Raw genomic sequence first — 14080 nt, forward strand, 5'->3', positions numbered from 1 at the left:
GCCGAGGAGAAAACATTTACCGTATCCTACAGTTTTTATCCAATGAGGAGAGAGAACGGCATGCTGGGCTGTGTGTGCAGCCAAGGGACGCCGTGAATGTGGCGACGTAGGGACGAGGACTGTTATGGTGCGTTCAAGGAAACTCGTATTTTTCCGACCGTGAAGTCATACCAGTTCGATCTGGTACGAGTTCACCGGTCGGAAGTTACGAGTGGCCGTTATAGTGACTTTCACCGGTAAAACAGGTCGGAAAAACACAAGTGGGTTGCCTGGAACGCTACAAAGTCGTAAGTTGTGACTTGAAGCTGTAATTTACGATTTCAAAAGCCTGCCTGGAACGCAGCATTAGCGAAAACGACCGGACCACTTACTTCTGCTTTAAGTGAAATACGTATTTATGAAAGCAATATTAGATTTTTGCTAATAAAAAGCCAAATAATAGTAATAATAGTAATAGTAATAATAATAGTTACATACTGGGGCCTTAAGACAATCAAACAGCCTGCTGCTGCTGAGTTTGCCCTTCATTCGTTAGCCTGGCAGGCTAATGCTAATGCTCATGCTAATGTCAACTGATGCTAAGACAGCCTAATACCAAACAATGACTTGACTGATAGTAAAATAAAAGCATGCTAACTCACCGCTGCAGCTGTCCAGCAGGGTGGATGCATCCATCCAGTTCTCCTTGTGTGTCTCTGTGTTGCCTGTGTCACTGTGTGTGTCTGTTGCTGTGATAGTGTGTGTCTGGTGACACTTCTGCCTGTGTGTGTCTGTATGTGAGCATATGTGTGCAGTTCTGTGGTGTGGCGTGCTGAGATGTTTCAGGGCCAGAGCCAGGCTCTCATCCAACCTCTCACACTCTCTCAGATGGATCTGACACACACACACACACACACACACAAAATAACATTAATATACACAGGTCAAAGGTTACACTTGTCTCATGTCTTTCCTTCAGCCACATGTAAACAATTTTAAATGCAACATGATGTTCCATGCCTTCTCCCAGCTCATTACCTGCTCATCGTCCAATAGCAATGCTTCCTGAGGAGCTGTGTTGTCAAGCAGGAAGCAGGCCATGTCGAGGGCCAAGTCCTACACACCAAACACACATAGATCAGTCATCATTACTTCATATGAGCACACAGAGCAAAGCTGAGACCACCACTGATTAACCAGGTTATGACCCTGTATCTGTTGTGGAGCCACTGTAAATAGCAGATATCCTCATTCTGTATCATTATTGCCATGTTTTTCCTTTTTCTTGTAAATGATTGTGTACAAGTTGACCAATGATTAGAGAAAAAACTACAAGACTGATGATGAGAGAAGTGTTGAGTGTACCAGCTGGTGCCAGCAGATGTTAATACATGGTGTGGGTCCATTCTTAATTTGAGTATTAGTGTTTTTAATAATGCACCAGGTTACATCAGCACTAGTTATCTGAGAATCCTATTCAAATCCAAAATATTGATACTGTAACTGAAAATACCTGAATCTATATTAAGTCAGGGTCTTGTCAATCAGAGCTGAAATGACTCAGGAAATCAGGGCCAACCCAAACTTAAAGGGATAATTCAACATTTTGGCAAATTGGCCCATAGCCATGATTGCTGTAGTCATAGCAGTAGGTTCGTTACCTTTATTTGTCGGTGTAAGCTATTTTTAGAACGGCGGAGCGGAGCAGCAGGCTGCTCAGGGCTATGCTATGGAGGCTAAAGGAATTTCTTGGTTTCCCTCATCAAACTCATCAAATACACAACCCAACAACTCCAAAACGCTGTCGTGGACAAGTTGTGACCTGCACATTCACCACACTATGAGATAATAACGGAACGTTACGAGACGGAGCTGTTTTAGAGGTAAATTCATGCAAAATCGCTGATGCGCGTTGCGTTCAGGAACAGTTTTTCAGCAAGCAGACTCTGTATTCCCCTCGAAAACGGCTCAGTTTCGTAACGTTCCATCATTATCTCATAGCGTGGTGAATGTGCAGGTCACAACTTGTCCACGAAAGCATTTTGGAGTTTTGTATTTGATGAGTTTGATGAGGGAAACCAAGAAATTCCTTTAGCCTCAATAGTGTAGCTCTGAGCAGCCTGCTGCTCCACTCCGCCGTTCTAAAAATAGCTTACACCGACAAATAAAGGTAACGAACCTACTGCTAGGACTATAGGGATTATGGCAATGGGCCAATTTACCAAAATGTTGAACTATCCCTTTAAAGCTAACAGCGGCTAACAGTGACTGCAGGATGTCTGGCTCCTTTCCATATAACATGTTGGTGTAAATCAGCTCAGAATCTAGTCATCTGCTCAGCTCTGAAAACTAGACATGGTGCAAACAGATCTGCACCAGAGAATCCACCTTAAAGCTGGTACCTGAACAAAGCAGAAGGTCTCCTGGGAGTGTGACTTCACTGGTCCACCGGGCCGAGCCCAGTAAAGCGTCACCAGGACCTGCTCACACACATCATGAGCTAGACACACACACACACAAAGAGAGAGAGAGAAATTAGTTATGTTCTTTACAACACAGTCAAAACAACTTTACACACACTCAGAGCTTGAGGAGCAGCAGATGTGTTCAGTCAGTATTATCGTCACAATCACACAACAGGCTCTACTGGTTCACTAAGAACACAAACGCTGATGTTCTTACAGTCCACAATAAGACATCACTTTCACTTTTCTAACAGGTCCCAGACAGGAAACAGCCCTGATCCTAGAAAATACTAAAGCTTTACATTTACTGAACAGGCATGACTGGACCTGGACCGGATCATGTCATTAAGAGAGGAAGATGATTCACCTACATGTCAAACCACTCCTTTAGCTCACCATGTTTACTTGAACAGGTGTGTCTATTTCGGTTGTTCACTGACTATCCCTAGATCTTAGAGAGGAGGGCTGCAACTACGATTGGACAAAGAGTGTAAAAATCTGCCTCAGGGTGCCACACCATCTTGTCTTATTGTCTAGTGACTACAAACTGGTGGTCCTCACATCACATATCATGAAGACAGCAGGTCAGGCTATTTCTCCATCCTCTATGGACACAGGCTGAACTGGACTGTGACATACTGGAGGGGATGATGTCTTACTCTCTATACCCACACGTAAAGAACCTATAGGTTTGAATATATGTGACATACATAAAATTGTCCGTTTTCATATGTACGCATATATCCTATGCGCATATGAAACCCATATGCAGTTTATCTGTGCATATATGCACCATATATTTTAGCATATACGTATGCGTATATATGAAAACGGCCAAATTTATGTATGTCACATATATTCAAACCTATATCAAAACCTATAGGTTCTTTCCGTGTGGGTACAAAGACTTGAAATACAACTATCTTCTTCCACAGGAGTACCTGGCACAGCTTTTGTGACCTGAAACAGGTAGGAAGAGGAGTACAGGGATCTCACCCCACCCTCAGTGAAGGGAGCAATAAGACCTGAACACCTCCAGGACCGAGGAGATGTTCATCAACTTTCAGAGGTCTAGGTCTACTGTTCAGACAGTCAACATAGCTGAGAATATTACTGTCAGATATTCCCCCCCTCCTCCTCTATTAAATATGAAAGGAGGTAATCACAGGGCATGAGTTTTGCACTGACCTGTATCATCAGAACTGACATGTCATGTGATTTTCAGCCCCCTTTAATATCTATAGAGGAGGGACAATACCTGTAGCTTTTAAAAAACTTCACAGTATCATAATACTGAGTCAAACAACGTAATGTCTCTTGTGAGAATCTGATTAATCTTTATTGAAATCTCTCTTTTCCTCTCCCTATAATTGACTTCTGTTTACAACACTGCACCTCTACATTTGTGAATTTGCATATCTCAGTGGTGCAGCTGTGAGGGCTAGTCAGACAAACTGTCACCCAACTTCAAAGATTTTCACTCTTCTTGATGTCAATACTGCCTTCATACACCACATGGTCAATAGAGAAACAAGCACACATTTGTTTTGTGTGTGTGTGTGTGTGTGTGTGTGTGTGTGTGTGTGTAGTACCTGGACACACAGCCTGCAAAGTGATGTGACTGACTCTCAGGGTGCTGCTCACATGTCTCTGGGTGGATCCTGAGAATAAAAGATAAAACTCCACCTCCTCCTCCTCCTCAGCAGGACAGACATCATCATCGTCCAGCTGAACAGTCAACACACACTCCCCCTGAGATGAGACACAGATTCACATGTGGAAATACAGTTACAAACATACCTTTCTCACTTATGAAGACTGAATACTGGTCATAGACTCACTAGACCATGAACTTTTAATCTAGCAGCACCAAACCACCAATTGGTTGTGGTTGACATTAAAACTTGGTTTCCACAACACAAACATTTGAAGTGGAAACCAGGTGTTAATGTCAACCACTGTTTTGTGGACTGGCTTTTTAAAGCAGAAGTAAGCGATATATTTGTGTTAATATAAGTCTTAAATAGTTATATCTTCCGACAGCAATCACTTACATAGAGTGTTTGGACCGAAACACGGGTCTGTCAGTCACTCTGCTCTGCTCTGAGCCGAGGAGAAAACTTTTCTCGTATCCTACAGTTTTTATCCAATGAGGAGAGAGAATGGCATGCAGGGCTGTGTGTGCAGCCAAGGGATGCGCGTGAATGTGGTGACGTAGGGACGAGGACTGTTATGGTGCGTTCAAGGCAGCCCGTAACTCGTGTTTTTCCGACCTGTGAAGTCATACCAGTTCGATCTGGTGCGAGTTCACGGGTCGGAAGTTACGAGTGGCTGTTATAGTGACTTTCACAGGTAAAACAGGTCGGAAAAACACGAGTGGGTTGCCTGGAACGCTACAGAATTGTAAGTTGTGACTTGAAGCTGTAATTTACGGTTTCAAAAGCCTGCCTGGAACGCAGCATTAGCCAAAACGACCGGATCGCTTACTTCTGCTTTAAGCAAGGAGTTTTTATTTTGGCTGCTGCTATGTTCACTTATTTGAAAGCTGAGGGAATAGTGTAGGCCTATATAATTGTGTGATTATCTTATCAGAGGCTGTTTCTGTTTTCTCTATAACACAATGTATCTCCATCCAGCCATGGTCTTGATCTCTGAGGACTTCTTCCACCTGCATCACCCAGAGATGTGGGACCATGACAGTGGCAACCTAAGGATGATTAACAGAGCTCACAGGTTTATGTATATCTATGTAAATCACCCTCACATTCAATCCACCATCCAACCAGCTTTACCAGTGGTGAAATGTTTAAAAAAAAACATCCAGACTCAACTTCAACAGGGACAAAATACTGCCCACAGTGTTCAATGGGATAATATTGTATTTTTAATAATTGGCCATAACGTTGTTGAGTCTTACCACTTGTTCTTTCTTGTTAAAGCCACCAACCATTGTTTATCTGAATGTTGTCAGCAGTGGAAAGTGGAAAGTGAGCAATGAAGAGTGAACAGTGAGCAGTCAACAGTGAAGACTGAGCAGCGAAGAGTGAAGGCTGAGCAGTGAGCAGTGAACAGGGAAATTAAGATGTGCCAAACGAACAGATAAGACAATGTCATTATCACTGAATAATTTGTATTACTGATGATACTGGTGACTGTACTGATGAGTTTAGTTTATTATCTCTGTCGTGTAGGTAGGTGCTACACAACAGACTGTTGTGTTCACACCTCTAAATGCTATCTTTCCATCATTACTCAGAAAGTAGAGAACAAAAGAGGAGATGCAGCTGTTACACTGCACAACAACCACAGAGGCTAACTGTGGCTAACGGAGGATTTGGTTATCTTTGAAATAGTCAAAACCAACCTGCACCAGCCCAACACCTGAGATGACGAGACAGCAGCGCAGGTCTGTGTGGCCTTGTTCAGACCTGGTAGTACTACTGTTCACATGGATCCTCACTGATCTGCCTCCTCCAAATGTGGTCTGAGTGATCAGATTCTTGCGTGCGTTCACAACTGTAGGCTACTTTGAGTTTACCACTTGAGATGGGATCAGCTGAGACAGATGTTTGTACCAGATGTGAACAGGGCCTATCATGACCTACAGCTGCACTGAAGTAACAGCATGCTGCAGTGTTGGGTACTCACATAGAGAGGAGCCTGTTTGGGGTTCAGTTTCATGGCGCTGGACTCTAGAAAAAAAACACAGGAGACAGAAACGTGAGCATCGACTGCCAGAAACACAAACTCATGACATTAAAGGGATAGTTCACCAAAAATTCAAATTTCACTCATTATCTACTCACCTCAGCTGTGAGAATTTTCAGAGTCCTCCGTGCCTTCTCTGAGTTACGGGGGGGTCCGCGCAGCAGTATTTGTCCATATAATGGTTGTGAATGGATACCAACTTTCTTCGTCCAAAAAGACACACCAAAAAACATCCAAATACCTCCATGCTGCTCGTCTGTAATGTCCCTCTTGTATTGAAGCCCCGACATGAGAAATTGTTCCGAAAAAAATTAAATAAGTCTATATTTTAAGCTTGTTTGTAGCGGAAGCTCCCAGTGTCTCGGTTCACTGCTCTTCCTGTGTCAGTGCAAATCACGCCGCCGGAACAATTTCTCATGTTGGGGCTTCAATACAAGAGGGACATTACAGACAAGCAGTATGGAGGTATTTGGATGTTTTTTGGTGTGTCTTTTTGGACAAAAAAAAGTTGGTATCCATTGACAACCATTATATGGACAAATACAGCTGCGACCCCCCCGTAACTCAGATAAGGCACGGAGGACTCTGGAAATTCTCACAGCTCTTAGTCAACATGAGGGTGAGTAGAAAATAAGTGAAATTTGAATTTTGGGTGAACTATCCCTTTAAACAAGATGAGGCAGGAGGACACTGAACTGAGGCTCATCAGTTTACACAGACAATTTGATACAAAGAAATAAGACAGTTTGAAACTTGTAGCAACATCTGACAGGTGAAAGGATCCGGGTGAAAGGATCCCTGAGAGTGCGACACTCCTGTTTCTGCGCACACTCAGAACACCTGAAACCATCACAGAGAGCCTGTAACACTGGTTCCTAATGCAAGGGATATTCAGCTGCCAGATATATCGGCATGTTTATTGGTGTCAGAGCTGGGCGTGTTCTGTGCTATTCATATCTGATTGGACTGACAGGTTCCCAGACACTCTGTCTTTGTCTACAGTAAGTCTACAGCCAGACTTTCCAGGCTGTTTTCATGAGGTTTCTGTCCACAGATGCAGAGCAACAGGTGGTGAGGTCGGTTACACCTGTGATCCGCCTTTCCTATGAATCACAACACAGCTCATCTGGGACGTACGCAGCAGTCATTGCTAACAGCTGTCCTGACCAGTGCAGCTTAAGTCGTTATCCTGAAACACATGATTCTATATCTTGTCACTCACTCAACAAAGTATTTCTTAACTTGTATTATCATTATTTTTTATTCCTGGACCTGTGTTGTAACAATAAAAGTACATAATAACACATAATATAATGGTACATAATAACACCATTACCATTGTGTTATTATTTTCAGTGGTACAATTAACAGTTGTCGGTACACTGTCGCAGGTTTATTTGTGTCAGGGAGTTTTTCCTCCTTTCAGTCGCCAAGTGTTCATGTAATTATCCAATCAGTCAATCATGAGGCAGCGCTGTATAAACTGTGTATACAACTCCTGTAGCTCCAGGTCAGGAAATGTGACATGTTTGTGTCATGGTCTGTGGTGTCTCTTTTTATCTTGTTTTCTCTGTCAGCGGCGTTAAAGGGATACGCCAACATTTTTTTTCGTGTCTTGCCTCACTCTCCGAGTCCATGACAAGCAGATAGACACCATCCTTTCAACTGTGCATGCAGTAACAAAGGAGATAGAGCCCATATCGCCCGTAATTAGCTTAGCTCAAATGCTGGAAGTGTATAGGTAGTGTTAGCCTGCCTCCACCTAAAGTCATCAGAGACACTCTTCAGCAACTCTAAACGGAAACCGGCGGGCCGATCTTCGTCTCAGAGCTGACAAAACTCTCCGGTAAGGCATCTTGAGCGGTCAAATGCCGGTAACGGGACCAGATCGGTCAAAACAGAGGGTTCAAGCAAAGATGGTTTATTTTGGTTCAAGCTAGCTACATCGAGGGTAGGTTATTTCAAAGTAAAAGCTCAAATTCTATCGTCATGGTTTTCTGTATGTAAAAGGCAACGGGTGTTTTATTTTGTGAAAGTAACCGGAAGTGCATTGGTCACAACGGCTAGCTTGAGTAGCGCCAAATTCGTCCAAACAAAATTGCAAACAGCTGGTATTTAGACAAATTAACGACACACTGCTGATCTAAACGGCTACTTTCTCGCCTAAAAATGTTTGAAATGTCGATAAAGTGATATATTTACAGAGTTTAGAGATAAAATGAAATCAGCTTCTGACTGCTGATTTCGGCTCGGGTAGAAGGCAGGCTAACACTACCTATACACTTCCAGCGTTTGAGCTAAGCTAATTACGGGCGATACGGCTCCATCTCCCTTGTTACTGCACGCACAGTCGAAAGGATGGGGTCTATCTGCTGGTCATGGAGTCGGGGAGTGAGGCAAGACACACAAAAAAATGTTGGCGTATCCCTTTAAGATAGTGTGAACTCTTGTTTCTCCTCTGATGCTGTACTTTCTGTGGAAGAGCAAGGAGTGGTAGCCACACAGCACATTTCTGGGTTCCCCTGGACCAGGAGCAAAACAAAGGTCATTAGTGGTCTGATACAGATCTTCATATGTCTTAAGTGAGCCTGGCTCAGGTGAGGTCAGGAGACTGAAGCCAGCAGAAGCAAAGATCATGGTGACAGACATAGTGACAGACACTGACTTGGGGTCAGCACCAAACATCTGCACTGATGTATTTGCTCCATTCATGACCAGGAAACAGAGGACCCTCACAAGTTGTTCTCACACACTCTCACAGATGATGATATCATCACCCCACCCACACACACACACACACATGCACGCACACACACATGCACACTGTCTGATTGTTCCTGACAGAAACACGGCTGTTCATGCTGCTCATACATGAGTGTGAGGGCGGCTCACGTGATCTGAATGATGGAAAAAGAGATGTCATTCTGTCTGATGACAGTCGTATACTCAGACGCAGAGGTCCACAAAAAAAACCCCAACTGTAAATCTCTTGTAACCCATGCTTTAACACAACTGTAAACTTCCTGGAAACAACCTATAAATTTCCTGGGAATGCTCTGGAAACTTCCTGGAACCAACTACAAACTTCCTGGAAGTAACACCAAAATCACCTTTAAACCAGCACCTGTAGACTTCCTGTAACCACCTGTAAACTTCCTGGAAGCAACCAATACCTTCCTGGAAGTAACTTAAAAACTTCCTGGAGTCAACCTATTCTTCCTGTAACCACCTGTTACACACCTACAAACTACACAAACCACCTGTAGCAAACTTGTAAGGAAACAGCTGCATCTCAAATCTCTGGGAAGACTTTGTTGGAAACATTAAATAAGAAAAAGGAGGAGTCAATGAACCCACTGTCACTGAGCTCCATCCTCTAGGGAGCATGACTGTACTGCATCAATGTCCTCTCAGACTGTGGCCTGACTGAGTCTGACAGAGACAGGGTAGAACTGTACACAACAGAAATCACAACATCTTCATTTGATATTTTGGTCTCCATTGCTGATGTGATCAGTGACACCAAACAGGGTCAACTAATACTTCTGTCTTCTTCACTTCTGTCTCTATGTAGAAAAAACCGCTGATAAATCAATGGCCAAACAAATGTACGGATGCTCAGCCATCTAGTCCTGCCATTGTCTTGGAGGTTGTTCTAGGCAAACTCAGCAGCTGATTGGTTCACCTACGAGGGTTGTCAGCTGATGCTGCTCACCGGTATAAAAGCTAGACCATTTGTTCATTTGATCTCTCCTACTTCCATCTGCTGACATCCGTTTTGTTTTTTTAATTTTATACCACTTATCCATTCACTGCCTCCACGACTAAACTTGTAGGCTTCCACATCTCAGTGTGTGTTTGTCTTATGTTTTAGATCTTGGTTTGACTTTGTGTGATCTCCTTTCTCCTCTCACATTCACGGAGCCAGTTTGTGACACAGAGGATCAGACTGGTGCTGAGGCCTTCACAGTCTCAAGAAGCAGAGACAGCTTCATCACCTCTGCCTTCACATCCAGAGCTGCAGTGAAGAGCCGCTGAGATACTTCAAGTCTCTATATAAATCAGCTGTAGCTGGTCTAATTATAGGAGATTCACTCAGAGAGGTGGAAACTACAGCAGAGGCATATTATCACACTGCAGTCACCTCATCATTCCAGACCTACAGGCCGACAGCTCATTTTAAAACATTTACACAGACTCTGATTGGTTTTCTGCTCTGTTGTCACCTACAGATCCGGATCAGCACGAGCTATGGGATGAGGATTCACCCTCTTCCTCTGAAGACCTCTGTTGAAACACTTACACTTTCATTCATCACCACACACTGCAGTTATTTCAAACACTCCAAAACTGCTCCATAATTTCAGCTTGAACCAGCTGAACTCTGCGTCATCACACGTTTGATTGTTTTGGCTCTTTAGAGCCACAGCTTCACTCGGTGACCTCTAATCAGCATCACCTCCAGCAGTTGACAACAACAGCTGTTGTCAGAGACACAGCTGTTTTCAGCCTCTGTCCTCTACCTGCTGTCACACTCAGAGAGCAGCTGGTTCAGCAAGCCAGCTTTATTTAGCACATTTCAGCATGTGGAAGCACAATGTGCTTTACAGAGCATTCCACAAGGCAGTTAATAAAAAGAGTAATGGGTCACCAAAAATTAAGATTAATACAAATAAATAAAATAAAATAAAAACACAGTTAAAACAATAAAACACGATTATAACAATAAACATGAATAAATACATAATTAAATAAAAGTAAAAATACAATTAAACTGTGGAAAATTTGGTCACAAAATTATACAGGTTATTCATACAGAATAAATATAAAATCTACATTAACATTGGGTTCAGGCAAAGTGGAACATAAAAAATCAACACTTGCTCCCGCACTCACTTGAAGCTCTTTTATTTAGTCAACGTTTCGGTCTACTGACATTCAGGCAAAGTACTGTAGAAACACCACAGAAAGGATGATCAATCTATGAGAATGTGTCTTGAAGCAGTATCCTGTTTAATGAGTCCAGTGAAAGTGAGTCCTGGAGCCTGCTTCACTTATCAGGACCACACAGGGAGAAAGCAGTCTTCCCTTACTCTCTGTTCACACACGGATTAAATAATCTGATGTTAGTGAAGATGTCTGATAATAAATTTAACCTTAAATTAAACCTATTTAAAAACCTTAAAATTAAACCCTAAAAGTTAGGACAGATCATACAGATGAAGATGCCACGGAGTGCTTTGTACATACACAAGAGGCAGCCATGCTCTCTGTGAATAGAAAGAGAGGGCCATCCCACTATTTTGTATAAAGTGCAATGCAATTACAGAGCACAGTGAAACATCACGTGGCTTCAACATGGCATGAATGTTTAACATACAGTAGGACAGGTGTCATTAGAGATTGTAAGTACAAGACTTATTCCATACTGAAAGCCATTTTTTGGGAAGGTGATCCACATGGGTGGATGCAGCTTACCAACTGCACAGGTATCTATAGGTGACGATTTCAATTTGTTCACTGTGTTCTACCAAGACAATGATGGGAACTAGGAGAACAGCTTCCATTCAGTCTTATTGGAATTCAAGACACGGGAATGCAGTGGCCAAAGCTGTGGGGTCTGAATAGAAATCATGTTTAGGCCCTAAAAAAGGCCATTCGTTTTGTACATACAAGTTTCAATACAGAAGAGAAGACTAGTCTTCACACATAAGTAACCGTGTTTTACTGTGTAGAGGAAGGTTTCAAAATATTTGTTGCTGATGCCAGTGTCAGCGGTAAAGATGCACTGATATGGACTGTAAACACACATAGTGCAGGAATGTGGCGGAGATGAGATTTATAAAACATCTGTGTGCACACAGCTTTTTACTGTGTTATCTAGTGGGCATGGTTTCATTGATCGGAAATAAAAGTAGTAAACACATAAGTGTTGTGTGTAGATGGGGCTTAAGATACAGTACATACTGCTGCACAACTGAGGACGCACAACGCCACTCTGAGGCAGCCATAAAGAGTGCTGAGCCACACACACACACACACACAGTTGTGGTGAGAGGAGCAGAGAGCCTGTGCCTCCACAACTTGTTGTAATTATGTGTTATACAAGCGATGTTGACTCTGAACACAGAGACTAACTCAGCTGGTCAGATGGTATGTCTGGTATGGAAGGAATGAGACAGAGAGGGAGACAGGGGGAGGAGGGGGACGGGAGGGAGGGAGCAGTGGAGCAGCAGCTGCTAATCCTGCCTTCAGCCACTGTCCTCTGCTCCTCACAGAGCTACAGAGCTGTTCCTCACAGAGCTGTTCCTCACAGAGCTGTTCCTCACAGAGCTGCCACACACATAGCTGTTCCTCACAGAGCTGTTCCTCACAGAGCTGCTGCACACAGAGCTGTTCCTCATAGAGCTGTTCCTCATAGAGCTGTTCCTCACAGAGCTGTTCCTCACAGAGCTGTTCCTCACAGAGCTGCTCCTCACAGAGCTGCTCCTCACAGAGCTGCTCCTCACAGAGCTGCTCCTCACAGAGCTGCTCCTCACAGAGCTGTTCCTCATAGAGCTGTTCCTCACAGAGCTGTTCCTCACAGAGCTGTTCCTCACAGAGCTGTTCCTCACAGAGCTGCTGCACACAGAGCTGCTCCTCACAGAGCTGCTCCTCACAGAGCTGTTCCTCACAGAGCTGCTGCACAGAGCTGTTCCTCACAGAGCTGCTGCACAGAGCTGTTCCTCACAGAGCTGCTGCACACAGAGCTGCTCCTCACAGAGCTGTTCCTCACAGAGCTGCTGCAAATATAGAGCTGTTCCTCATAGAGCTGCTGCACACAGTGTTGCAGAGTCACACTCCTCCAGCTGCTCTGGCCTAATTATAACACACCTCTGCAGCTCCAGATGCTGCTGCTGCTGCTGCTGCTGCTCTGCATCAGTGCAGACTCCTAACTCCTACAACCCTGACCCTCACAGACGCCTGGGTCTCTGCTGTTGCAGCTGTGGAGACGGGAGCCTGAATATAGACGGTCAAACACAGCTCCACTTCCTGTTCAACCAAAGAATAAGTGTAAGCTATGCTATTTAAAGTATCACAAAGGCTTGGGTTTGCCAGTTATGGATGCCACAGAAACAACCAGAGAGAATCCCATCACCTGTAACTCCACCACATACATTAACAACAATGACATCACTTGCTGTCTGTGATGAGAGCACTGCAAGCTCAAGATATCAAACTCCAGTGTTGTTCTTACACAGTGCAGTAAACTGCAGATTCAGACTTTGTTTATAAGTTATCATACTGTTCTCTATAGTGATAATTCATTCTGACCGAGCTGAGGCTATCCAGTTAGCATGCTAACTTAAGTAGAAGAAAAGTCGGTTAACACTGATGTTTCTCTGCACCTCTGGACACAGCTGTTGAGTAGGGGATGGTGTTTGATGCTTCTAAAACTGCTGAGTAAATGCTTATGTTAGCTAGATTACAATAGCAACACTTCTTGCATGCAGCTCCGGTAACAATCACTTCCATTCTGCACCGTCACCATGACTCACTCCGTCACCATCAGAGGACATCAGCTGTCAGTCAGGATTCATCATGTCCCAGTGCAACAACAGATCTGACTGAGTCTTATACATTATGTGGTGAATCAGTCAGCAGCTAACAACGCCTCTTCATTACATAATAATTACTGAGTCACAACACACAGATCCTCTGTTCAGCCTCATCAGGATCAGCTCCTGACGGATGATGATGCTAAACACACATCCCATGGTCTGGGCTCTGTGGGCGTTCATTAATGGACTTTGTTTCCAGTGTGTGAATGATTCAAAGACTCAGTCTGACAGAATTTGAAAAATGATGCACAATGAGGAAGCTCCACAAAGACTCTGTGTTGCACAGTCAATTAATCACTCTGCTTTAAGATTTATTACCGGAGGTAG

At 43.6% G+C, this 14080-nt stretch overlaps 1 protein-coding gene across 2 annotated transcripts in view; it reads right to left on the minus strand.

Moving 5' to 3' along the window:
- The window catches only part of LOC146985328 (uncharacterized), a 97682-nt gene that overhangs the window by 71164 nt on the left and 12438 nt on the right, over positions 1–14080 (minus strand). For both annotated transcript variants that reach the window (XM_085778252.1, XM_085778251.1), the window contains exons 2-6: positions 6093–6136; positions 4037–4196; positions 2382–2479; positions 1018–1095; positions 642–873 (exon numbers count right to left, since the gene is read on the minus strand). In XM_085778252.1, coding sequence (XP_085634378.1) covers positions 642–873; positions 1018–1095; positions 2382–2479; positions 4037–4196; positions 6093–6125 — 601 coding nt within the window. In that variant the 5' untranslated portion in view covers positions 6126–6136. The remainder of the gene's footprint in view (positions 1–641; positions 874–1017; positions 1096–2381; positions 2480–4036; positions 4197–6092; positions 6137–14080) is intronic.

This window comes from Trachurus japonicus, chromosome 6 (assembly GCF_045865225.1).
Source record: "Trachurus japonicus isolate A0001 chromosome 6, Traja_1.0".
Classification (NCBI taxonomy): Eukaryota; Metazoa; Chordata; class Actinopteri; order Carangiformes; family Carangidae; genus Trachurus; species Trachurus japonicus.